Raw genomic sequence first — 24644 nt, forward strand, 5'->3', positions numbered from 1 at the left:
TCTGTTGATTTATGTGTCTGTTTTTGTGCCAGTACTTCATTGTTTTGATTACTGTGGCTTTGTATAGAGTTTAATATCAGGGAGCATGATACCTCCAGCTTTGTTGTTCTTTCTAAAAATTGTTTTGTCTATTCTGGGCCTTTTGTATTTCCATATTAATTTTGGGATTTCTCTTTTGGGTCTGTGAAGAAAGCCATTGGTGTTTTGATTGAGATTACATTGAATATTTCCATTGCATCGGGTTAACTTCGGTTCAGTTGCTCAGTTGTGTCAGACTCTTTGCGACCCCACGGAGTGCAGGACACCAGGCCTCCCTGTCCATCACCAACTCCTGGAGTTTACCCAAACTCATGTCCATTGAGTCAGTGATGCCATCCAACCATCTCATCCTCTGTTGTCCCCTTCTCCTCCCGCCCTCAATCTTCCTCAGCATTAGGGGATTTTCAGATGAGTCAGTTCTTCGCATCAGGTGGCCAAAGTATTGGAGTTTCAGCTTCAACAACAGTCTTTCCAATGAACACCCAGGACTGATCTCCTTTAGAATGGACTGGTTGGATCTCCTTGCAGTCCAAGGGAATCGCAAGAGTCTTCTCCAATGCTGCAGTTCAAAAGCATCAATTCTTCGGCACTCAGCTTTCTTCACAGTCCAGCTCACATCCATACATGACTACTGGAAAAACCATAAACTTGAGGAGACAGATACTTTTTGCCAAAGTAATGTCTCTGCATTTTCATGTGCTATCTAGGTTGGTCATAACTTTCCTTCCACGGAGTAAGCGTCTTTTAATTTCATGGCTGCAGTCACCTTCTGAAGTGATTTTGGAGCATACAGTCAGCCACTGTTTCCCCATCTATTTGCCATGAAATGATGGGACCAGTTGCCATGATCTTAGTTTTCTGAATGTTGAGCTTTAAGCCAACTTTTTCACTCTCCTCTTTCACTTTCATCAAGAAGTTCTTTAGTTCTTCACTTTCTACTGTAAGGGTGGTGTCATCTGCATATCTGAGGTTATTGATATTTCTCCCAGCAATCTTGATTCCAGCTTGTGCTTTATCCAACCCAGCGTTTCTCATGATGTACTCTGCATATAAGTTAGATAAGCATGGTGACAATATACAGACTTGATGTACTCCTTTTCCTATTTGGAACCAGTCTATTGTCCATGTCCAGTTCTAACTATTGCTTCCTGACCTCCATGCAGATTTCTCAAGAGACAAGTCATGTTATCTGGTGTTCCCATCTCTTTCAGAATTTTCCGCAGTTTATTGTGATTCATACAGTCAAAAGCTTTGGCATAGTCAATAAAGCAGAAATAGATGTTTTTCTGGAACTCTCTTGCTGTTTCCATGATCCAGCAGATGTTAGCAATTTGCTGCCTGGTTCCTCTGCCTTTTCTAAAACCAGCTTGAACATCTGGAAGTTCATGATTCACGTATTGCTGAAGCCTGGCTTGGAGAATTTTGAGCATTACTTTGCTAGCATGTGAGATGAATGCAATTGTGCAGTAGTTTGAGCATTCTTTGACATTGCCTTTCTTTGGAATTGGAATGAAAACTGACCTTTTCCAGTCCTGTGGCCACTGCTGAGTTTTCCAGATTTGCTGGCATATTGAGTGCAGCACTTTCACAGCATCATCTTTCAGGATTTGAAATAGCTCAACTGGAATTTTATCCCCTCCACTAGCTTTGTTTGTAGTGATGCTTCCTAAGGCCCACTTGACTTCACACTCCAGGATGTCTAGCTCTTGGTGAGTGATCACAGCATCGTGATTATCTGGGTCATGAAGATCTTTTTTGTACAGTTTCTGTGTATTCTTGCCATCTCTTCTTTTATCTTCTGCTTCTGTTAGGTCCATACCATTTCTGTCCTTTATTGAGCCCATCTTTGCATGAAATGTTCTCTTGGTATCTCTAATTTTCTTGAAGAGATCTCTAGTCTTTTCCATTCTGTTGTTTTCCTCTATTTCTTTGCATTGATCACTGAGGAAGGCTTTCTTATCTCTCCTTGCTATTCTTTGGAACTCTGCATTCAAATGGGTATATATTTCCTTTTCTCCTTTGCTTTTGGCTTCCCTTCTTTTCACAGCTATTTGTAAGGCCTCCTTAGACTGCCATTTTGCTTTTTTTCAGTTCTTTTTCTTGGGGCTGGTCTTGCTTCCTGTCTCCTGTACAATGTCACAAACCTCCGTGCATAATTCATCAGGCACTCTGTCTATCAGATCTAGTCCCTTAAATCTATTTCTCACTTCCACTGTATAATCATAAGGGATTTGATTTAGGTCATACCTGAATGGTCTAGTGCTTTTCCCCACTTTCTTCAATTTAAGTCTGAATTTGACAATAAGGGGTTTATAATCTGAGCCACAGTCAGCTCCCAGTCTTGTTTTTGCTGACTGTACAGCGCTTCTCCATCTTTGGCTGCAAAGAATATAATCAATATGATTTCTATGTTGGCCATCTGGTGATGTCCATGTGTAGAATCTTCTTTTGTGTTGTTGTAAGAGAGTGTTTGCTATGACCAGTGCATTTTCTTGGCAATATTCGATTAGCCTTTGCCCTGCTTCATTCTGTATTTAAGGCCAAATTTGCCTGTTACTCCAGGTGTTTCTTGACTTCCGACTTTTGCATTCCAGTCCCCTATAATGAAAAGGACTCTTTTGGGGGTATTAGTTCTAAAAAGTCTTTTAGATCTTCATAGAACCATTCAGCTTGAGCTTCTTCAGCGTTACTGGTTGGGGCATAGACTTGGATTACCGTGATATTGAATGGTTTGCCTTGGAAATGAACAGAGATCATTCTGTCATTTTTGAGATTGCATCCAAGTACTGCATTTCAGAGTCTTTTGTTGACCATGATGGCTACTCCATTTCTTCTAAGGGATTCCTGCCCATAGTAGTAGATATGATGGTCATCTGAGTTAAATTCACCCATTCCAGTCCATCTTAGTTCGCTAATTCCTAGAATGTCGACGTTCACTCTTGCCATCTCCTGTTTGACCACTTCCAATGCCTTAATTCATGGACCTAACATTCCAGGTTCCTATGCAATATTGCTCTTTACATCATTGGACCTTGTTTCTATCACCAGTCACATCCACAACTGGTTGTTGTTTTTGCTTTGGCTCCATCCCTTCATTCTTTCTGGAGTTTATTTCTCCACTGATCTCCAGTAGCATATTGGGCACCTACCAACCTGGGGAGTTCATCTTTCAGTGTCCTATCTTTTTGCCTTTTCATACTGCTCATGGAGTTCTCAAGGCAAGAATACTGAAGTGCTTTGCCATTCCCTTCTCCAGTGGGCCACATTTTGTCAGACCTCTCCACCATGACCTGCCCATCTTGGGTTCCCTTGGGGGCATGGCTTAGTTTCATTGAGTTAGACAAGGCTGTGGTCCATGTGATCAGATTGGCTAGTTTTCTGTGATTGTGGTTTCAGTCTGTCTGCCCTCTGATGCCTACTGTCTTACTGGGGTTTCTCTTCCCTTGGACATGGGGTATCTCTTCACGGCTGCTCCAGCAAAGTGCCACCGTTGCACCTTACCTTGGATGTGAGGTGTCTCCTCACGGCTGCCGCTCCTGACCTTGGACTTGGGGTATCACCTCTCCGCGCAGCACACCATCACTCCTGGGGTAGTATGATTATCTTCACGCTATTCTTTCAGTCCATTAGCACAGTATATCTTTCCATTTCTTTATGTCATCTTCAGTTTCTTTCATCAGTGTCTTTTTGTTGTCCAATATAGGTTTATTCCTAGGTTTTGGGGTTTTTTGGGGTACAATTGCATATGAAATTTTTTTTTCTTAATTTCTGTCTCTTCATTGTTAGTATGTAGAAAAACAACAGATTTCTGTATATTAATTTTGTTTGCTGCCACTTTTCTGAATTTCTTTTTTTCTAAAAGTTAAAAAATTTTTTTCCATAAATACTATCATGTCATCTGCAACCAGTGATAGTTCTACTTGTTCCTTTCCTGTCTGGATTCCTTTTATTTCTCTTTAAAGGAACTATATTTTTAAATGAAAACTTTTGTGTTTGCTTTTATAAAAGAATTGAGTATGATTTAAGATGAAAAGCAGGGTCTTTGGTGATGTTGAATATCAGTCTTAGATTTCAGCATATGGGAAGTGAAACCATAGAGAGTGACAGGAATGAATGTATATTATCACTCTTGTATATTATCACTCCAAGGGGCCTTTGAGGTAGAAAACAGTCTTCTGTGGACATCGAGAGCATGACTTCTCAGTATTTGTTCCATGGTCTCACTGTGGGACTCCAGGGAGATTCTCAGGTGGGGAAAGTGGGTGGCATGTGGACTGATCCAAAACTAAAGTTCTCTGCCCTCAGGCCAGTGCCACCCAATTTCATGTCACCTAAGGGCAGCCTACTCAGTAAGTTATAAAGGGGCACAGTTCATATTTCCAACTGAAATTAGCAAGTACCTTAAGTTTGCTGGATATTCAAATATATATTCTTCAGATAAGAGCAGCTTGTCACTGGAGCTGGGACTGGGCATGTATTTAACAGAAAGTGGTACATAGTGGGAGGAGATTATGGATCAAGAGACTGGGATAGGCAGGCACAGGTAAGCATATATAGAGTACTGTGGCTCATCAGGGCCCTGCAGGTACTTTGTGTAGGGTCAGAGAGGAAGCTGAGGGAGAGGGAACAGCAGGAAAATAAATACTGTTGATTATATTCTCATGAAAGAGTCTCTTCACATCAGGAAATGTAAAGTGGTACAACTTTTTGGGTAAGTCTTACAGCAATCTATGTCAAGAGTGTTAATTTAAAAAGATACTAGGACATTATGTTAAGGAAATAAGTTGTCCATAAAGTCTTCTATTCAAGAATATTCACAACAGCACACACAAAAAAGTGAGAGTGAAAGGAAGAGCAGACAGCAGGACCTGCCAGGAGCTGGGGATGGAACAGCCATTAAAGTGCCATTAACGTGTCTGCTCTCTGGAAGCGTACATTTTGGTGCAGTTGGGTGTGAGTCAGAAGCTCTTGTACAGAAAATAACTCAAATAATATTATATTATGACAGATGGAAGTGCTTTGAAGATTAATATAGTGAACTCAGGGCATTGCAAGAGACAGAAAATGGTGCTATCTATTTTAGGTAGAATAATTAGGAAAGGTAGGTTGATATCTGGGTGGAGACCTGAATAAAATGGGGGAGCATATCATACCAAAATCTGGCAGAGGCGTGAGGAGACATAAGTGAGGTAGGTTAAGAGGTACAGACTCCAGTTGCAAAGTAAGTGAGTCATGGGTATGAAACGTACAGTGTGGGGAAGACAGTCAGTAATTATGTAATATCTTTGTATGTGACAGATGGTAACTAGGCTTATCATATTGTATCTTATGTAATGTATAGGAATATTGTATCACTTTGTTTTATACCAGGAACTAACAGTGTTATAGGTCAATTATACTTAAACAAATTCATAGAAAAAGTTTTCAGATTTGTGCCTACCAGAGGCAGGTGATAGGGGGAAGGGGAATTGGATGAAGTCAGTCAAAAGGTACAAGCTTTCAGTTATAAGGTAAATAAATACCAGGGTTAAAATGTACAATATGATAAATGTAATTAACACTACTGTGCATTACATGTGAAGGCTAAGCTTCTAAGAGTTTTTGTCAAAAAGAAAAAAGTTGTTTTCCTTTAATTTTTTATCAACATGAGATGATGAATGTTCACTAAACTTATTCTGATAATCATTCTGTGATGTATGTAAGTCAAATCAGTATTCTGTACACCTTAAATTTACACAGTATGGTATGTCAGAAATAGAAACACATGGGTCAAATTTTGATAATTATTGACTCAGAATGTCAGCATTCATGCATATGTTTGAAATTTTCCTTAACAAAAGCATACTCCTAAATTTAAGTAAAGTAAATCTCCTGTCTACAGTGGATAGAAGTGGTACAAACTTAAAAAGAATAGACATGTTAAATTTGCATAACATACAGAATTCATATAAAATCCATAACCTACTGGGGGAGAAGACTGAAATCCTGGAAGAGCATAGGAAATGTTTCCTTCTTGCCCTTTTTAAAAATAGTGAGGCAGACATTGTCCACAGCTGTAAATAGGATAGGCGGCTTAAGACTTTGAAGAGAAAAAGGGAAAGGGGAAACAAATCTGGCCGAATGGCCTTCTAGGCAGAGGGCCAGTAGGTGTGGAGGACCTGAAGTTGTTGTTAGGTGAGTTCTTAGACTGGTAAGGAGCACATTGTCCCTGAGGCAGGGAAAGTTGGGAGAGTAGGTGGTGTTAGAACCTTGTAAACCATGGTGAGGACTTAGGACTTGATTCTGCATAAGATGCACACCTTTGTGGAGACTAATGTAGCTTGAGTTTAGAAGGATCATGCCAGCCTGTATATGGAAAATAGACCAGGGAGTCAGTCAGGATTATGGAAGCTGAAGAACTAATAGGAGGCTACTGAAATAATCCAGACAGTATACAGTTGGCTGGGATCGGGGTGAAAAGTGGCTGATGTGGCCTATGTGTTTAAATAGAGGCTCCAGGAATGGCTGTTGGAGGGACACGAGATGTGCAAAAGAGAGGAGTTGTAAGTGACCACAGGATTTTTACTCCAGTACTTTGGCCACCTCATGCGAAGAGTTGACTCATTGGATAAGACTTTGATGCTGGGAGGGATTGGGGGCAGGAGGAGAAGGAGATGACCGAGGATGAGATGGCTGGATGGCATCACTGACTAGATGGATGTGAGTTTGAGTGAACTCCGGGAGTTGGTGATGGATAGGGAGGCCTGGCGTGCTGCGATTCATGGGGTCACAAAGAGTCGGATGCGACTGAGCGAACTGAACTGAACTGAACTGAACAGGATTTTTGGTCTAAACATAAGTACAGAGCTGCAGCTGAGACTCAGAAGAAGAGGCGAGCAGACCTCATAGAGTAAGAGGCATGCTGAGTTCAAATTTAAGACGTGTTGAACTTGAGCTGTTCTATGATATCAAAGTGAATCTTGACTTGGCAGTAAGGCAGAAGAATCTGTAGTTCAGAGTAGAATTGGGATGGATATTGGAGAAGTGGGTCATTAACTTGTGCAAAAACCAGAGGGTGGTAGCTAGAAGTCAAGTGGAGGCCTTCCAAGGAGAGAGTGACCGCCTGTGCCCATTTTTGCTCATGCACTTGCCTGGAAAATCCCATGGGTGGAGGAGCCTGGTAGGCTGCAGTCCATGAGGTCGCTAAGAGTCGGGCATGACTGAGCGACTTCACTTTCACTTTTCACTTTCATGCATTGGAGAAGGAAATGGCAACCCACTCCAGTGTTTTTGCCTGGAGAATCCCAGGGATGGAGCCTGGTGGGCTGCTGTCTATGGGGTTGCACAGAGTCCGACACGACTGAAGCGACTTAGCAGCAGCACCAATGTGTTTGGTGATTTTAACCAGTATGTTTCACAGGGGCTAGAAGCCCCTGGTGAAAGTGGGTTTGAGAAAGGGAGTAGTGTTTGTGGCTGAAGAAAAGCTTTTGTTTTAACATGAGTTATTGTGATTCTTTGTATGCTGATAGGAAATTTCCAGTGGAAAGGGGGAAATTATTGATTCAAGAGATGGTGGGGACGATTTCAGGAGTAAAGCCACTGAACTAGTGAGAGGGCAGTGGAGGATTTGGCTTTAATGAGAGCATCGACAGTTCATCTGTCATTGTGGTTCCCAGCCCCAGATTCAGATCAGAAACATATGGAATGCTGAAAACACACTGCTGCCTGGTTGCCCCCTAGACCAGTGAAGTTACAGGGTCCAAGCTGAGGCCCTCGCACTGGTGTTCTCTGAGAGCTCCCTCTGTGCCTCTTGGCACCTGGAGAGGGGTGGGAGGATGACAGTGTGTAAGGCTGGTGCAGGCAGTTTGATCAGCTTGGTGAAAAAAGCTTGGGGAAGGTCTCTCAGTTTTATTTTTTCAGTGAAGTGAGAAGCAACATTATCAGCTCAAAGCGGGGAGGAGAAGGGAAGAGTGTGATGGATGAAACTCTCACCTCCCTTAAATAAGGGGAATGGGGTACTGTGTTCATTAGGCAAGCAGAATGCACTCTGATTTGTTTTCTGGGCTGTTAGTAACTTAATTTAGATTTCTATGCATTAAATTCCACCTTTTTATTAGGTTTCCTATGCATTAAACTCCACATATTTAATGTGTTGTTTATATATGCTGCTTTTCCTCTAGAAATCTACATCTATATTGGAATTTTACCAAGAACTTGGATTGCCACCAAAGCAGAAAGTTAAAATGTTTAACGTAACAGATAATGCTGTTATTAAGCCAGGTAATCTGAGATCGGGGAGAGGAGGGAGGTAAAAATACCCAAATATGTGATTTGTTTAATGTCAGCCCTTTCAATAAAGCTGATTTCACAATGCCAAGTCCCAAACATTTGTTTTTAAATATAAAGCCGTGTCTGATTTAATCACTAGGGACAAACAGGTCTTTTTCTTTTTTAAGTGGAAGGAACTGTAGAGAACTCTTTGTTTTCCATGAAAGAAGGAGGAACGCTTTTGTTTTTAATGTACAGAGTGTTCACATTTGGAAAAGCCTCTCCAAATAAGTAAGTGAACTTTTAAAATGTGAAGTTCACTGTTTGTAGGCTGGTATTTTATTAAGTGAGGAATAGATTCTCACTGTGATAGAATAAGAAAATATAGCCAGAAAGAGAAAAGTGACTTACCATGGCACCTCAATGTAAAGATTCTTACTTTAAAATTCCAAAGTATTTTACCTACTCCATGGAATATCAAAAAGTCAGACTTGGCAATATGATTATATTGGTTCACATAGTTAATGGCATTTTGATGTCTTTAAACTTTAGAAAAGCTTCCTAATGTCTTGAACTTGAGTTCTAGAAGTGGACTGTAGAAGGATGTTTTAAGATTTGATATTTTAATACCTGAACTGAATTTCTTGAGGTAGAATACAATTTCAGTAGGCCTTGTTAATTGGGGTAATAGAGTCAACCTTGATAAAAGCTAGAATTGAAGGTATTTTTTTTAAGAGCAAATTTTTCATCTTTGAAGTAAAGTAAATGGAATAGGGAAAAAAGAAAAGCCTCGATATCCTACGTTTTTTGAGTCATTCTCTTATTTTTATTTTTCTTATTAGAAATGGGAAATATATCTTAATATATTGTTATTCACAAGAAAAAAACAAAGATCTCATGTATTTACAGCAGGAACAATGTTGTCGCAGGACTTGCCTTTTTCACCCCGTATCATGGTGGCCTGTGAAGGCACAAGCACGTCAGTGGCTGTGGGCCGCTGACCACCCTAGCACCATGTGCCTCGTACTTCAGCCTCCATACTGTCCATTAAAATGCATTTATTGAGCTATTTTATTGTTGATGTTTCTAATCATTAAAATTGCAGAAGAGACTATCCTGACATTTTGAAATCTGATAGCTAGAAAGCTTCCTATCTAGTTAGTTTAATGAAGTTGTTTCTGAGCTGACAAATTTCATATTGATTTTTTGTTTTCTTTTCATAAAGGCACTCCTCTTTATGCTGCTCACTTTCGCCCAGGACAATATGTGGATGTCACAGCCAAAACGTAGGTCCACATAACAGATTTTTTCCTTTTGTTTTCCTTGTATATTAAAAAACAGCAGAGTGAGTGAAAGAAGTGCAGTCTTTCAAAGTCAGTGAATAAAAGATAGGTAATCATTATTCTCATTCATTATTCTAATCTTTAATGTAACTGATGGTACCAGTTTTTAAATTGCACTGAATTAGTTGTGCATGAAGAGTTTACAATTGAGATGTGTGCTTCTTGAGATGGGACTAAGAGAAAGGTTACATTACTCAGGTTCCTTGTGGGCTGGGCCCACATCTGTTTGAAGACAAAAGGCTACGTATATTATGTTGGTAAAAGATACAGGAAGCAGTTAAATTACAAACATCTTCTACTGTAGAGCATTTTTGGAGCTGTGTTAAAATCCTGTCAGAAACTGGAAGAAGAAAACAGAATCACACCCTAGGCCTCTTCAGTAGCATGACATCATCTCTTGGCACTAGAAGGGACAAAATATTTTGTCATATGTAAAGAAGAGTTCAGATTTGGTAGAAATGAACACTTAATTGTCACTAACAGAAATGCTGACTTTGAATCATACTTTAAGTTCAGCACTGGCTAGATAATCTGCAGGAAACTTTAGAACTTGTAGAAGTAGTTTTTTTAAAATCAGTTGTGACAAACTAGAGGAGTGGAATGGGAAGGGCAGGGGAGGCTCAAGTGGAAGTGGGTTATATGTATACTTCGGCTAATTCACATTGTGTGACAGAAACCAACACAACATGTAAAGCAGTTATCCTCCAGTTAAACATTTTTAAAAATCAGTTAATGTTATCTCACTATGGAATAAAGCCACCAAGCCTTTTTCAGTATCATTTCTTATAATCCATATGATCTTGGCTAAGCTTAACTCCAGATATCAGCTCCTGTCCATTCTTTTGTTTGGCTTGGCTTGTGAGATCTTAAGTTCCCCTATAGGGATTGAACCCCCAATCTGTGGTAGTGAAAGCGCCTAGTCCTAACCACTGGACTGCCAGGGAATTCCCAAGTTCTCATTCACTCTTATTTCTTGTTCTATTAACATTGAGGACAGTTTCACTGCTTTATGTGTCTCAGATTTCCTTTTGTCATTTGACAAGGTATGCAGCCTATATTCCAGGAATATTCTGACTGAGAACCGTTTGAAAATGAAAATAGCCTAGAGGTGCTCTGGGATAACCTTAGATCACAGTGACTGAGCCAGAGCTGCTGCTTGTATCCACGGAAACCAGATAAATCTAGTGTCAGTTTCCTAAATGCAGTCAGATACTTCTTCGCTTCCTCATTATTACTGCCTACTTTCTAATATGGGCCATGGCACACAGGTCCTAGGGACCTTAGGTTTTGATTAGCTATTTAGAAATGGAGGAGGGTTGGCCTGGAGAGGAGAGTAAGGCTTTAAAGAGACTCTGAACCATCCTCCTCTTCTCCCTTCTTCCTGATTGATGTGAACTCATTCCTACTTGCTGGGGCCTCTGAAATTACTGGTCTCATGGTAACGTTTGTCCTGCATGCTCTTGTGAAGAAGTCAAAATATTGGAGCTATAAAACTTTGGTTTGGGTAGATAGGGAGACATGTTATGAATCAGATGGTTTTACTTTTTAAATTCCTAAATTATTACACATAATAAAATACTTCACAGTAATTTGTTAACTTATATAGTTAATAATGTGTGCTTTCCACTACATATTTTGTAGGGTAAATGAGATATTCAAGAAGCCCCACAAAATCAGTTTCCTTTGTTAACAGATGCCTTGTGGCAGTGTTTGTGACTAGCTTGGATTGGAGCCTAGCCTTTTTAGTGTCTTTGTTCAGTAGATGCTGTTATTTCATATGCTGTTGTTGGGTTTCTTTGACTTCTTTTTTTTTTTTTAATTTTTTAATTGAAGGAAAATTGCTTTACCATGTTGTGTTGGTTTCTGCCATACAGCAATGCAAATCAGCCAAAGTTATACATATACTACTTCCCTCTTGAGCCTCCCTCCCCTCCCCCCATTCCTTAACTTCTTAGAAGCTGTTTTTAAAACTTCAGCCTTTTGTGAGAGTGTGTTGGTTTTGTGTTTTAAGAGCATATATCTAGACGACAAGAGCGTGTAAGCCATGTGCATTTCAGCCTCAGGACTAAACAGCTGATGAGAACTGAGAGAGGAACTAGCCTTAGGCTTTAGATTAGTTGACACGCACCTGTGGAGAAGGGGGACCTACATTTGTTGTGTGGCTGCTGTACCACCTTCTGTTTGACTGTATAATGTGTGCACAGTACTCTAGTGTACGTACCTTTTGGGGGTATTACCTGAGATCAAAATGAAACAGACTGATCTTTTGCTAAATGTTGCTGATAACTATAGTTTTCATAGCTGGCGTGTTATTAGGGCCTCAGGGTGCTTGTAAGTGCTTTCAGATTTACAGAACTCTGTCCTCCTCATGTGGAGACATTTTGGATCTCTCCCGAGCTGGCTTGCATCTAAGCTACACACAGTCTTGGTGGCAGCTGTCACTGCCATTGACGTTCCCCATATGTGTGTGTACCTGTGTACATGCACGCACACATGAATCTGCCTGCTTTTCTTTCTCCTCTTTAAATTCTTCTGTTTCCTCTCCATGATGCTTCTCACTTTTTGAACAGTACCCCCACCTTGGAGTTTTAGTCCTTTACTGCCAGTAAGAATGTTTTTTCTTGGTTGACTATAAATGGAACCATTATCTTTTAGACATAGGCTCCAAGTTGTGGCAGTCGACTTTGTCCTCCTTTTTTGTACTTTGTCCTCCTTTTGCAACCCCTGTTTTAAAATTTTGAAACTTCTGGATTCCATCATCTTGATTATTAATGATATTATAGATGTACAAACTTCTGGATTCCATCATCTTGATTATTACTGATATTATAGATGTACACACTGGAGAAAAAGTGTTGCACTGACATAGTTAGGTCAGATGAGGGACAAGGGTTCATAGCCTGGAGCATCAGTTCCCACACTTGAGTGGGCTTCAGCATCTCTAAGAAGGCTTGTTAAACAATCTTCTATCTACTTCAGATTCATTAGATCTGGGGAGGTACCTGAGAATTTGCATTTCCAACGAGTTCCCAGGTTGTGTGGATGCTGCTAGTCCAGGGACCACACTGAGAACCACTGGACTGAAAAACAGTCAGGAGCTCAACAGTGAACTTGCTTTTCTGTGCTCCTTTACCCAGCACAGAGTCCGAGTGCCTGCCTTTTCTCAGCTCTACTCAAATTAGTCCTGCGAAATCTGTATGCAGGTCAAAAAGCAACAGTTAGAACCAGACATGGAACAATAGACTGGTTCCAAGTTGGGAAAGCAATATGTCAAGGCTGAATATTGTCACCCTGCTTATTTAACTTATATGCAGAGTAGATGATGTGAAATGCTGAGCTGGATGAAGCACAAGCTGGAATCAAGATTGCCAGGAGAAATATCAATAACCTCAGATATGCAGATGACACCACCCTCATGGCAGAAAGTGAAGAACTAAAGAGCCTCTTGATAAAAGTGAAAGAGGAGAGTGAAAAAGTTGGCTTAAAACTCAGCATTCAAAAAACAAAGAACAGACCATCACTCCATGGTGATTAGATGGGGAAACAATGGAAATAGTGGCTGACTTTATTTTTTTGTGCTCCAAAATCAGTGCAGATGCTGACTGCAGCCGTGAAATTATAAGATGCTTGCTCATTGGAAGAAAAGCTGTGACCAACCTAGACAACATATTAAAAAGCAGAGACATTACTTTGCCAACAAAGGTCCATGTAGTCAAAGCTGTGGTTTTTCCAGTAGTCATGTATGGATGTGAGAGTTGGATCATAAGGAAAGCTGAGCACCAAAAATTGATGCTTTTGAAATGTGGTGTTGGAGAAGATTCTTGAGAGTCCCTTGGACTGCAAGGAGATCCAACCAGTCCGTCCTAAAGGAAATTAGTCCTGAATATTCATTGGAAAGACTGATGCTAAAGCTGAAGTTCCAATACTTTGGCCACCTGATGTGAAGAGCTGACCCACTGAAAAGATTGAAGGCAGGAGATGGGGATGACAGAGAATGAGATGGTTGGATGGTATCACCAACTCTACGGACATGTATTTGAGCAAGCTCCAGGGGTTGGTGATGGACAGGGAAGCCTAGTGTGCTGCAGTCCATGGGGTCAGACACAACTGAGCAACTGTGATGAACTGAACTCAAATGATAACATATGGACATCTGTTTTAAAGTATGCAAGTCTAATCAATCTGATTTCAAATAACATTACAGTAAAAGTAAGCCTGTGTATTACCCACATTTTAGTTAGCATGAAACTGAAAACTGGTCTCCTTAGTAACTGGCTTCATCATCTTTCCATTAGAGATCAACTTGAGACTTGTTTCTAATTGAAATTTATTTTTTTCCTGTTGTAATAATTCTATTTGATTGTTAAGTCTACACTTATATTTTGAGTATTTCAAATTTTTTACCATATACTTTTAGTTTTAATTACTGGATTAAATATATGTTAGAAATAAGAAAATTTTAAAATGGAAAAATACTAATTTAAGAAAATATAGTGTTAATAGAATCTATCTACTTGAAGAATGAAATTGTCTACAGACATTTTCTTTTAAGTGACCAGTAACCAACACTAGCAACCCCCTTTCTTTTTACATTTGTAAAACATTTTATTTATTTTTAATTGGAGGATAATTGCTTTACAGTACTGCTTTGGTTTCTGCCATGCATCAGCGTGAATCAGCCATAGGTATACATACGTCCCTTCCCTCTTGAACCTCTGTCCCACCCCTGTAGGTTGTCACAAAGCCCTGGCTCAAGTTCCCTGGGCCATGCAGCAAATTCCCACTGGCTCTCTGTTTTACGTATGGTAAATGTATGTGTTTTCACACTATTGTCTCCATTTGTCCCACCCTTTCCTTCGCCCACTGTGTCCCCAAGTCTGTTCCCTATGTCTGCATCTCCATTGCTGTTCTGTAAATAGGTTCATCAGTACCATCTTTCTACGTTCCGTATATATGCATTAATATATGATATTTTTCTCTTTCTGACTTACTTCATTGTGCATAATAGGCTCTAGGTTCATCTGCCTCATTAGAACTGACTCAAATGTGTTCCTTTTTATGGCTGGGAGCCTCTTCTTGAAGACTTCCTTAAATTGTCTTTTCACTATGTAATTATCTTTAATGTCCAGAGTTTATAATTCAGGGGCCAGAGCCTTCTCCCAGACTGAAGTTAATAAATTCTCAATTGGCTTGTGAGGCTAGTAGGAGTACTTTTTCTTGTCTAATATGGTTTCTGGGAAAACTTCATTCAAGTCCTCAGTGGTCATCTGATCAAATGTTATTATGTTCCTCTTCTTCTCCAGCTCTTTCTCATATTCCTCAATTCTGGTCTTTGAGAGAGACAGAAACTCAGCACAGCTTTTCACATCTTTTTCTTCAGTGTCTACCTGGGCAGTGTCTACCTCTGGCATCGGAACCTTCAGGGCATTAACTCCTTCTCAAAGTCATCTTTCAAGCCAGCCTTTGCCACATTGGCCTTGTAAGCCCAGTCAATGGCAGGTGGTTTCTCAGGCAGGTTAGCCAACCTGGAGGTGAGGGTCTCATTCCAGAATTTCAAGGAATTAACAGTGGCCTTTGGGAGATAATCTCCGTGAAAGCTACCCAGTCAGTGGCTTTTAGAGCAAGTTTCCATCCCACCATCTCGAGGACCTTTATTGACCCGGGGCCCACAGTCCACAGCAGGCTTCCCTACATTTATAAAATGTTCCTCTTTTAATGATTACATTGGAAAATCTGCTTACATTGAAAACAAAATTGTATTTACCTGTGCTGTATTTTTAAACCAGAAATAGTTTTTTATCTAAAGAGTCTGAGCATACAAATTCTATTTATATTATGTGCGAAAGATCCTTAACATCTAATATATAAAACTTTTCTATCAGAATAATTTTTCAGTTTTCATTATTCTATAAATAGACAATAAGTCTCAGTCTTTGAAATGTATCAATTTTATGTAATTTATTCTAATTAAAGTCTAGCATATATAATGATGCATTCCCCACACCACCACGACTGCCTCTAGGACCCTTTTAAAGACTATACTCTTGTTCTATAATGGCAATTATATTCCACTGTAATTTCTAACAGATGATGGGTTCGGAGGTTCAACGTTTTTCCCTTTCTTTCTCTCTCAATTTTGAGGAGGAAACATCTCTACATAATATAGAAAGAGTCACTAAGATAAAGTATGACTGTTGATTCTACCCTTAACATACGATGTTTAGTCCATTGTTTTCTGTTGAATTCTAGCAGTGCTTATTTTAACTTTTGAGTTTTTCTTTTTTCTTTTTTTGTTTTAAAGGAGAAAACTCAGGAAAGAATGAAAGTAAGATAAAAAGAAAACTGCAAATACACATTCTGCATTGTTTAGGAGAAAAATGTTAGGTCTCTCTTAAAGAACTTGGAAGACACTGGTGATGGTGATGAGCCCATACTGGTGGGCATGGGACACTTTCCTGCCAGGTGTCTTACTGAACTTTGAATTCATGACAGTGGCATGCCTGAAGTAATTTCTCAAATCTCAGATTGAAATCAGAAAACAGTTCATTCAGTTACTTAAAAGATTTTTTTCTTTCTGTATGTAAGATCATCTAAAAAATCTGTCTGTGAGTCTGGGCTAATGAAAACAACCCATATATTTTCAGGCATAATCTTATTACTTAAATAGCAATCTCTGTCATAATCTTACTCTTTTTGAAGTTATCAGTGTCCTTTAAATTCTCATTACCCTTTGGCTCACAATAGGAAAAATATGTATGTATGCTCAGTTATGCTCGACTCTTTGTGACCCAGTGGACTGTAGCCCACCAAGTTCCTCTGTTCATGGGATTTCCCAGGGAAGAATACTGGAATGGGTTGCCATTTCCTTCTCCAGGGGATCTTCCTGACCCAAGGATTGAACCCACATCTCTTGTGTCTCCTGCATTCTTTACCACTGAGATTCTTTACCACTGAGCCACCTGGGAAGCCCAAAGAGAAGCAGCCGCCAGGAGAGACAGACAGGGTACTTACTTTGATAATGTTGTTACTGGTAGTAAAAATGAAAGGAGTAGGGAAGAGTTAATTTGGGTTCTTTCATTAAAACATCAAAATATGTACAGAAATATTGTCCATCAGAGCCTTCAGGTGATTAAAAAGCTAGGTAGGTTCTTAACAAAGCGGAGACTCTTTTGAGCTGTGTGCTCAGTCCTGCATACTGTTCAGAGAAGCGTGCTTCCACACGGTCAGAAGCTCGAGGGAAAACAAGATACATGCTGCCTTCAGCCCTGCACATTTTAATAAGTTACTTTACTTACTGGTTATTCAAAGCAGTAAAATTTTAAGCATACTAGTCAAAAATTTTCTAAATGAGTAAACTATAGAGGGAAATAGTCTCTGTGAAAAACCAATGTTTTCAGCAGTCAAAGTGAGGTGGTCTAGGGAGAGTGGTCAAAGTGTGGCTCTGCTTCTCAGCAGCACTGTGACCTAGACTGCTGGGGTCCAGCCCCAGTGGATCCAGGGAATTTGAAGGATGAACAGCATAGGTGAGGAAAAAACTTATTTATTTAGAAATATAAAGAAATTGAGAAGAAATAGTATAGTAGGAAAATTTAGTGGAGAAAAGAGGCTGAATAACTTGGTTTACGGGGAAAGCCAATAAAATCTCAGGACAAGAGATTTGCACCATCTACGTTGGGCCACCAGCACCCATTTGAATATCGGAGAGTGCCCCGCCTTGGGCTCTCTCTCTCACGGAACTTAAAAGCCGGGGCAAGGAAGTAGACATGGCGAGCCTCCACGCCCCAAATGGGAATTCAGCCTGAAAATAGAGTAAAGAGGAGCACGGGGGAAACCAGCCCAAAGACTGGCCTATCCCCTGTTGTTCAGAAGGCCTTTTATACTTTTTGATTGTACATAGAGATCAATGGGTAATACAAAATTATGCAGTGTCAGCAGCCCTGACTCTTATCGAGACCAGGCTTTTTCTCTGCATACTTAGTTGTATACACAAGTCTTAGGTGATTTGCATCATCTTCCAGCCAGAAGACCAATTAACATTGTACAGCCCTTTTTTGGTAAGGGTTTGTCAACCAGAAGACTTATTTGTGTCAAAAATGTTGTTCTTCCCGAAGTCTGGTGCCACTCTCAGAAAGCACTAAATAAAGTTACATTCTTACATAGCAAAGATACAACAATTTATAACAAGTGAAAGGAGTACAGTGATTTATAACAAAGAAAAGTAATTAACTCAAAAGTCTAGGGTTGCTAACATCAAAACTACTATATTCCGATTTCTGCATCCTGATTACATTGATTAATATCCCTCAGGTGCCTAAAAGATAAAGAATATGGAGGCCTGGCAGCAGTCATTGAGTCAACAGTGAAAACCTGTCACCAATATAATTTTTAGCTCTTTAGAAAAGGCTCTGTATCTTTAAGATGCTTTAAGCTTTGTGCCTCTTGCGGTTGGGGGTGCTGTAAGCAATTCACAAGCTGCAAAAAGTCCAGGGGAACCTGTCAGGCAAGTTAGAGAGTCGTCAGAGGGGTTTGAGCTAATGCAGGAGACTGAAGCCCTGAATTAACTTTTTTCCAGAGAATGTGAGAAGAGTGAAAAGCACAGTAATAAAGCAGGCAGACTCTGGTTTTGGAGGGTAGATGTTCAGGAAAATTCAGGGGGAACCCCGGAAGCCAGATCATGCCTTTGCGTTTTGTTGGGCTTTCTTCCTCATGACCTTTGCCATGGGCGGGATTCCTCGTGCTGGCTCCCGGCACTAGACAGCTTTCTTAGCCTCTCTGTCACCTCATCTTTGTTGTTGTTCAGTTGCTTAGTTATGTCCGACTCTTTGCCACCCCCACGGACTGCAGCACACCAGGCTTCCCTGTCCTTCATTGTCTCCTGGAGTTTGCTCAAACTCATGTCCATTGAATCAGTGATGTCATCCATCCATCTCATCCTCTGTCTCCCCCTTCTCCTGCCTTCAATCTTTCCCAGCATCACGGTCCTTTCCAGTGAGTTGGCTCTTTGCATCAGGTGGCCAAAGTACTGGAGCTTCAGCATCAGTCCTTCCAATGAATATTCAGGGTTGATTTCCTTTAGGATGGACTGGTTTGATCTCCTTGCTGTCCACAGGACTCTTAAGAGTCTTCTCTAACATCACAGTTAGAAAGCATCAATTCTTCAGCATTCAGCCTTCTTTATGGTCCAGCTCCCATATCCATACATGACTACTGGAAAAACCATAGCTTTAACTATATGGACCTTTATTGGCAAAGTGATAACTCTCCTGTTTTCATAAGTTGTCTAGATTGCTCATAGCTTTCCTTCCAAGCAGCAAGCATCTTTTAATTTCATGACTGCAGTCACCGTTCGCAGTGATTTTGGAGCCCAAAAACATAAAGTCTCTCACTGTTTCCATTTTTTCCCCATTGTGTTTGCCATGAAGTGATGGGACTGAATGCCACGATCTTTGTTTTTTGAATGTTGAGTTTTAAGCCAGCTTTTTCACTCAACCTCTTTCACTTTCTTCAAGAGCCTCATCTTTAACATGATACTAATCATCAGTTCAGTCGCTCAGTTGTGTCCAACTCTTTGCGACCCCATGAATCGCAGCACACCAGGCCTCCCTATCCATCACCAACTCCCGGAGTTCACTCAGACTCACATCCATCGAGTCATTGATGCCATCCAGCCATCTCATCCTCTGTTGTCCTCTTCTCCTCCTGCCCCCAATCCCTCCTAGCATCAGAGTCTTTTCCAATGAGTCAACTCTTCTAAAATACTAAGATTGAATGAAATAATGCACATAAGGCTCTTAGTTCAAGATCTGGGATGTAGTAAATGCTTGAAAGTATTGGCTGCTGTCACTATTACTGTTTTTTCATTTATTTCAATTTTTTTGTTTTGTTTTGGTTTCAAAATTTTAAAGGAAAAATCTGTTTTCCTCAACAGGAAATATCTTTTTAAATTAATTAACTACATTAAGCTATTTAGAATTCAATTGTGATATTTTCTAATATATCAAGTTATTGCCTCTTAAACTGTTTTGTATAGACAAGTAGTAACTTTACAAAGCACTCTTGGTAATTTTAAGAATACGTAATACCTGCCACATCCAGAATTTACAGTGTAATGAGGATGCCCTTGAAATAGCTCCATGCTTCTCTGATATGCTTCTTCATTTTTGCTTTACTCTGTTTATCAGGAGGCAGTGTGAACTGGGTTGAAAACATAACTAGATGCTTTCATTTACCAGGGATTTAACCTTGGGCAAGGGGCCTAACTTCTCTGGATACATTTCATTATCTTTAACATAAAGGTTTAGGATTAAATGGTTTCTAAGTTTCTTCTTTTTTTTTTTTATGTGGGTTTTTTTTTTTTAATTTTTTATTTAGTTTTTTTTTAAGTACAGTTGATTGACAATATTATGTTAGTTTCAGGTGTACAGCAAAGTGATTGAGTTATATATATACATCCTTTTTCATATTCTTTTTCCTTATGGTTTATCACAGGATACTAAATATAGTTCCCTGTACTATATGGTGGGACTTTGTTGATTATCTGTTGTGTATATAGTAGTTTGTATGTGCTAATCCCAAACTCCTAATTTATCCCTCTCCTACCCTTTTCCCCTTCGGTAACTGTAAGTTTATGTTCTGTATCTGTGAGTCTATTTCTGTTTTTTAAATAAGTTCATTTGTATCATTTTTTTTAGATTGTACATATTTCTAAGTTCCTTTCAGGTATATAAATCTGTTTCCAAAAAATAATTCCTCAGTTTCCCAAATGGCATAATTCACTGTTTTCTATATTAATGAATAAATAATACTCAGAAAACTGTTTTGTCTCTTCATGATGTTACAGAATTATTTCAGTTTTTTGTTTTGAGAAAAGCAGACTGAACTTAGGACAGCAAACATGGTGTCTGGGTTTAATTAGGACAGCCAGAAAATGCTCCCTTCTATAAAAGGGCCCAAAAGAATCACTGCACATTTGGCTCTTTGTCCTACTGAATGAGGGGCTTTCCTGGTGGCTCAGATGGTAAAGGATCTGCCTGCAATGCAGGAGACGCAGGTTCAGTCCCTGTGTCAGGAAGATCCCCTGGAGAAGGAACGGCAACCCACTCTAGTATCCTTGCCTGGAGAATCCCATAGACAGAGGAGCCTGGCAGGATACAGTCCATAGGGTCACAAAAGAGTTGGACACAGCTTAGCAACTTAAACAACTATTGAATGATCTAGATTTAATGTCAGAAAGCTGTAAGCAGTGCACACTTAGCAGTCAGTTGTTGATAAAAATATTCCCAGACATTGATAGTTTATAGTTTTATAGTTTTTATTGATAGTTTATAGCTTTATAGTTTTTTGACAGAAACAGAATACCTCCTATTCAGGTCACGCTGTCACAAATTCATCATGGAGGGTAACAGCCAAACAGATCTTTCATGTTAGCTTTTACCTTGTGTGTGATGAAATGCAGAGCACCTGAAACATTCCACGATGACTTACCTGTGTGCTCAGGAGCTGTTTTACATCTCTGATTGAATAGGGTTAGACAAGAACACTGCATTGGGTAGAAACTGACTTCAGACATTTACAGGGGTCTTCAGTGGCCAGGGCAAGACTTGGTAAAATTCCTTCAGAATTCCTCAGAGGACTCAGAATGGATGGACTTGAAAGTACTCCTCACCTATAGACCTTACTTTATCCTATATAAGTATATCCAGAACCATGCAATCAAAGGCAGTTACCTACTAAGTAGGGAAATATTTGATGGGTGTGTATTAAATCTTTATATCTGCTGGTGGACATTTAGTGTTTGTCAGAGTGTGACAGGAAAATGAAATTCATAGTAATCTCTGGAGATTTATGGAATACAGTTAGAAACACTAAATTATGCATTCTCTTCTGCAAGGTTCTTAACAGTCAGACCTTCACGCCCTTCCTCCCCTTTTCTTAATACAATCTTCTTAAACTTTTATTAAAAAGTCCATTATATATAGCATTTGGAAACTATAGGACCAAATCAAGGAAATAATTATTTCTTCACAGTTAAAGCCAGTAACAGGGTTACTCTGAGTTCTCAAGATAGGGTGCTACTTTTAGATGCTGCACAATCCCCGTGCTTCATGAACTTAAAGTACAGTGAGGAAAAACACTGAGAAACAAGGACAGTAAAGTCTAAATTTAAATCGTATCTCTGAGATTTTTTGAAATTTTGTTTTAGCAAGTATAAATGCTGTAAATAAAGTACACTTTTTATGTTTTCCTAATTTTCACATATGTTTCACTAGATTTGGACCTTAACATTGTGTTCTAGCTGATTTGAATTTTCCTTTACTTCATTTATTCTGCTATCATTAACTAAAAATGGCAGTAAAAAAGGGGTGGGTGAGATTAAAGCATATTATGTATTTCATATCCCTTTTGGTGAGATGAAGGTTTTTATGCAACCTGTGAAAATCCTATGTTGGAACTGTGCGTGGGTATACTAAGTGTATATTTCTTCATTTCCTGCTTTTGTCTTGTTTTTGTTCTCCAGTTGGGTGACAACTGAGAGAAACAAAGGAATAGACACCTGTTCTGCACCCCCACCCCCCACCCCAGAGCAACAGGTGCCTTTTGTTCTCTGTGGTCTCAGTTCAGCCAGTGATTTGTCACGTCGTGTGTGTCTTATCCTTTTGTTTAAAGGTTATTTATTGAAGAGGCTCCCATTGTACGCAGTATAACAACATGATGTGTTCTAGAACTAGATTGAAAAACAGTCTGCAATTAGCTGACAGTAATTAACACTTTCAGGATACCACTTTGATTTTGTAATCATCTGCTGGTAAAATGAGCTAAATTATCTTCTGAAATTTACCCAGAATGTTTTTGTTTTTGTTTTTGTTTTTAACCAGTGCACACTTGCATGCTCTCTCTGTAAGCGGGAGCTGAATCAGTTTGAGAACTCAGAAGGTACCAACAGACTTTCTACCAAGAAGGACCACTGTTAGTATTTTGAAACCATGCTCACTTTAGATTTGGCAATGCCACTCCCTTCCCTTTTTTTCTTTAAAGTTTTATTTGCTGAACAGTATCATAAGTTCAAATGACTTTTTAGGTACTTTTCTATTTTTAAATTGTAAAGCATTTATTTTTCAAACACATTCTAAAATTCAGTGTTAAGTTTCTGAAGCAAAACTGCAGTGAAATATTTTATTACTTACTTCCTAGATGCTAATTTTGCAAAGTTTATGGTGACTTTTCAGTGAATATTGAAATTCATTAAATTTCTACTTTACCTCTTTGATCAAGGATAAGCATTATTTTGAGTTCTTGAGGCCAAAAAGAATTATGTACAGGCACGCCTTAGATATGTTACAGTTCAGTTCCAGACCACTGTGGTAAAGCAAGTCAAACAAATTTTTCATTTCCTAGTGCATGTAGAAGTTATGTTTACACTGTAGTATAGTCTGTTAAGTGTGCAATAGCATTATGTCTAAAAAACAATTTATGTCCCTTAATTTAAACATCAGTTCAGTTCAGTCGCTCAGTCGTGTCCGACTCTTTGTGACCCCATGAATCACAGCACGCCAGGCCTCTCTGTCCATCACCATCTCCCGGAATTCACTCAGACTCACATCCATCGAGTCCGTGATGCCATCCAGCCATCTCATCCTCGGTCGTCCCCTTCTCCTTCTGCCCCCAGTCCCTCCCAGCATCAGAGTCTTTTCCAGTGAGTCAACTCTTCACATGAGGTGGCCAAAGTCCTGGAGTTTCAGCTTTAGCATCATTCCTTCCAAAGAAATCCCAGGGCTGATCTCCTTCAGAATGGACTGGTTGGATCTCCTTGCAGTCCAAGGGACTTTCAGGAGTCTTCTCCAAAACCACTGTTCAAACGCATCAATTCTTCGGCGCTCAGCCTTCTTCATAGTCCAACTCTCACATCCATACATGACCACAGGAAAAACCATAGCCTGGACTAGATGGACCTTAGTTGGCAAAGTAATGTCTCTGCTTTTGAATATGCTATCTAGGTTGGTCATAACTTTTCTTCCAAGGAGTAAGCGTCTTTTAATTTCATGGCTGCAGTCACCATCTGCAGTGATTTGGGAGCCCAAAAAAATAAAGTCTGACACTGTTTCCACTGTTTCCCCATCTATTTCCCGTGAAGTGATGGGACTGGATGCCATGATCTTTGTTTTCTGAATGTTGAGCTTTAAGCCAACTTTTTCACTCTCCTCTTTCACTTTCATCAAGAGGCTTTTTAGTTCCTCTTCACTTTCTGGCATAAGGGTGGTGTCATCTGCATATATGAGGTTATTTCCCCCGGCAATCTTGATTCCAGCTTGTGTTTCTTCCAGTCCAGCGTTTCACATGATGTACTCTGCATGTAAGTTAAATAAGCAGGGTGACAATATACAGCCTTGACGTACTCCTTTTCCTATTTGGAACCAGTCTTTTGTTCCGTGTCCAGTTGCTTCCTGACCTGCATACAGATTTCTCATGAGGCAGGTTAGGTGGTCTGGTATTCCCATCTCTTTCAGAATTTTCCACAGTTTAAACATACTTCTGGCTTAAAAAGAAACCGTCATCTGATCACACAAGGTTGCCACAAACCTTTCAAACTGTAAAATCCACAGCATTTGTGGAGCACAATAAAGCAAGGTATGCTGGTCAGCGTACACCATAAGTGCTGTGTTAGTTGATTAATGTGAAAAAAAGCTACATTTAAATTATTCATATACAAATAGCTTTGACCTGTGATTTGATAATATTCAGCTGTTATATCCTATACATATTCATATTGTTTTTATGTTGATAACATCTTGATTTGTCTAAAACAAGTCATCTTAGTCTGGTGGGCTTATTTACTTCAATCCATTACTCTCTGATGATTATTTATTTAGTGATAGCCTTGTTAAATTAAGGGAACATAACATTTAAAAATGTTGACATATTAATATCTAATGAAAGATAGAGAAATTGTTTTCATCTTAAGGATCTATAAAATATGCCTGATAGTCTTAAAACTCATTCTAGGCATTTCTTTGTACC

The 24644-nt window shown here is 39.5% G+C and overlaps 1 protein-coding gene and 1 pseudogene across 1 annotated transcript in view; one reads left to right on the forward strand and one right to left on the reverse strand.

The window, feature by feature from the left end:
* The window catches only part of MRPL3 (mitochondrial ribosomal protein L3), a 56393-nt gene that overhangs the window by 13787 nt on the left and 17962 nt on the right, over positions 1–24644 (forward strand). Inside the window, exons 5-6 of the mRNA XM_068980050.1 lie at positions 8199–8298; positions 9512–9572. Coding sequence (XP_068836151.1) covers positions 8199–8298; positions 9512–9572 — 161 coding nt within the window. The remainder of the gene's footprint in view (positions 1–8198; positions 8299–9511; positions 9573–24644) is intronic.
* LOC138091466 (ATP synthase subunit d, mitochondrial pseudogene) lies at positions 14762–15269 on the reverse strand (annotated as a pseudogene).

Source organism: Capricornis sumatraensis, chromosome 1, assembly GCF_032405125.1.
Source record: "Capricornis sumatraensis isolate serow.1 chromosome 1, serow.2, whole genome shotgun sequence".
NCBI lineage: Eukaryota > Metazoa > Chordata > Mammalia > Artiodactyla > Bovidae > Capricornis > Capricornis sumatraensis.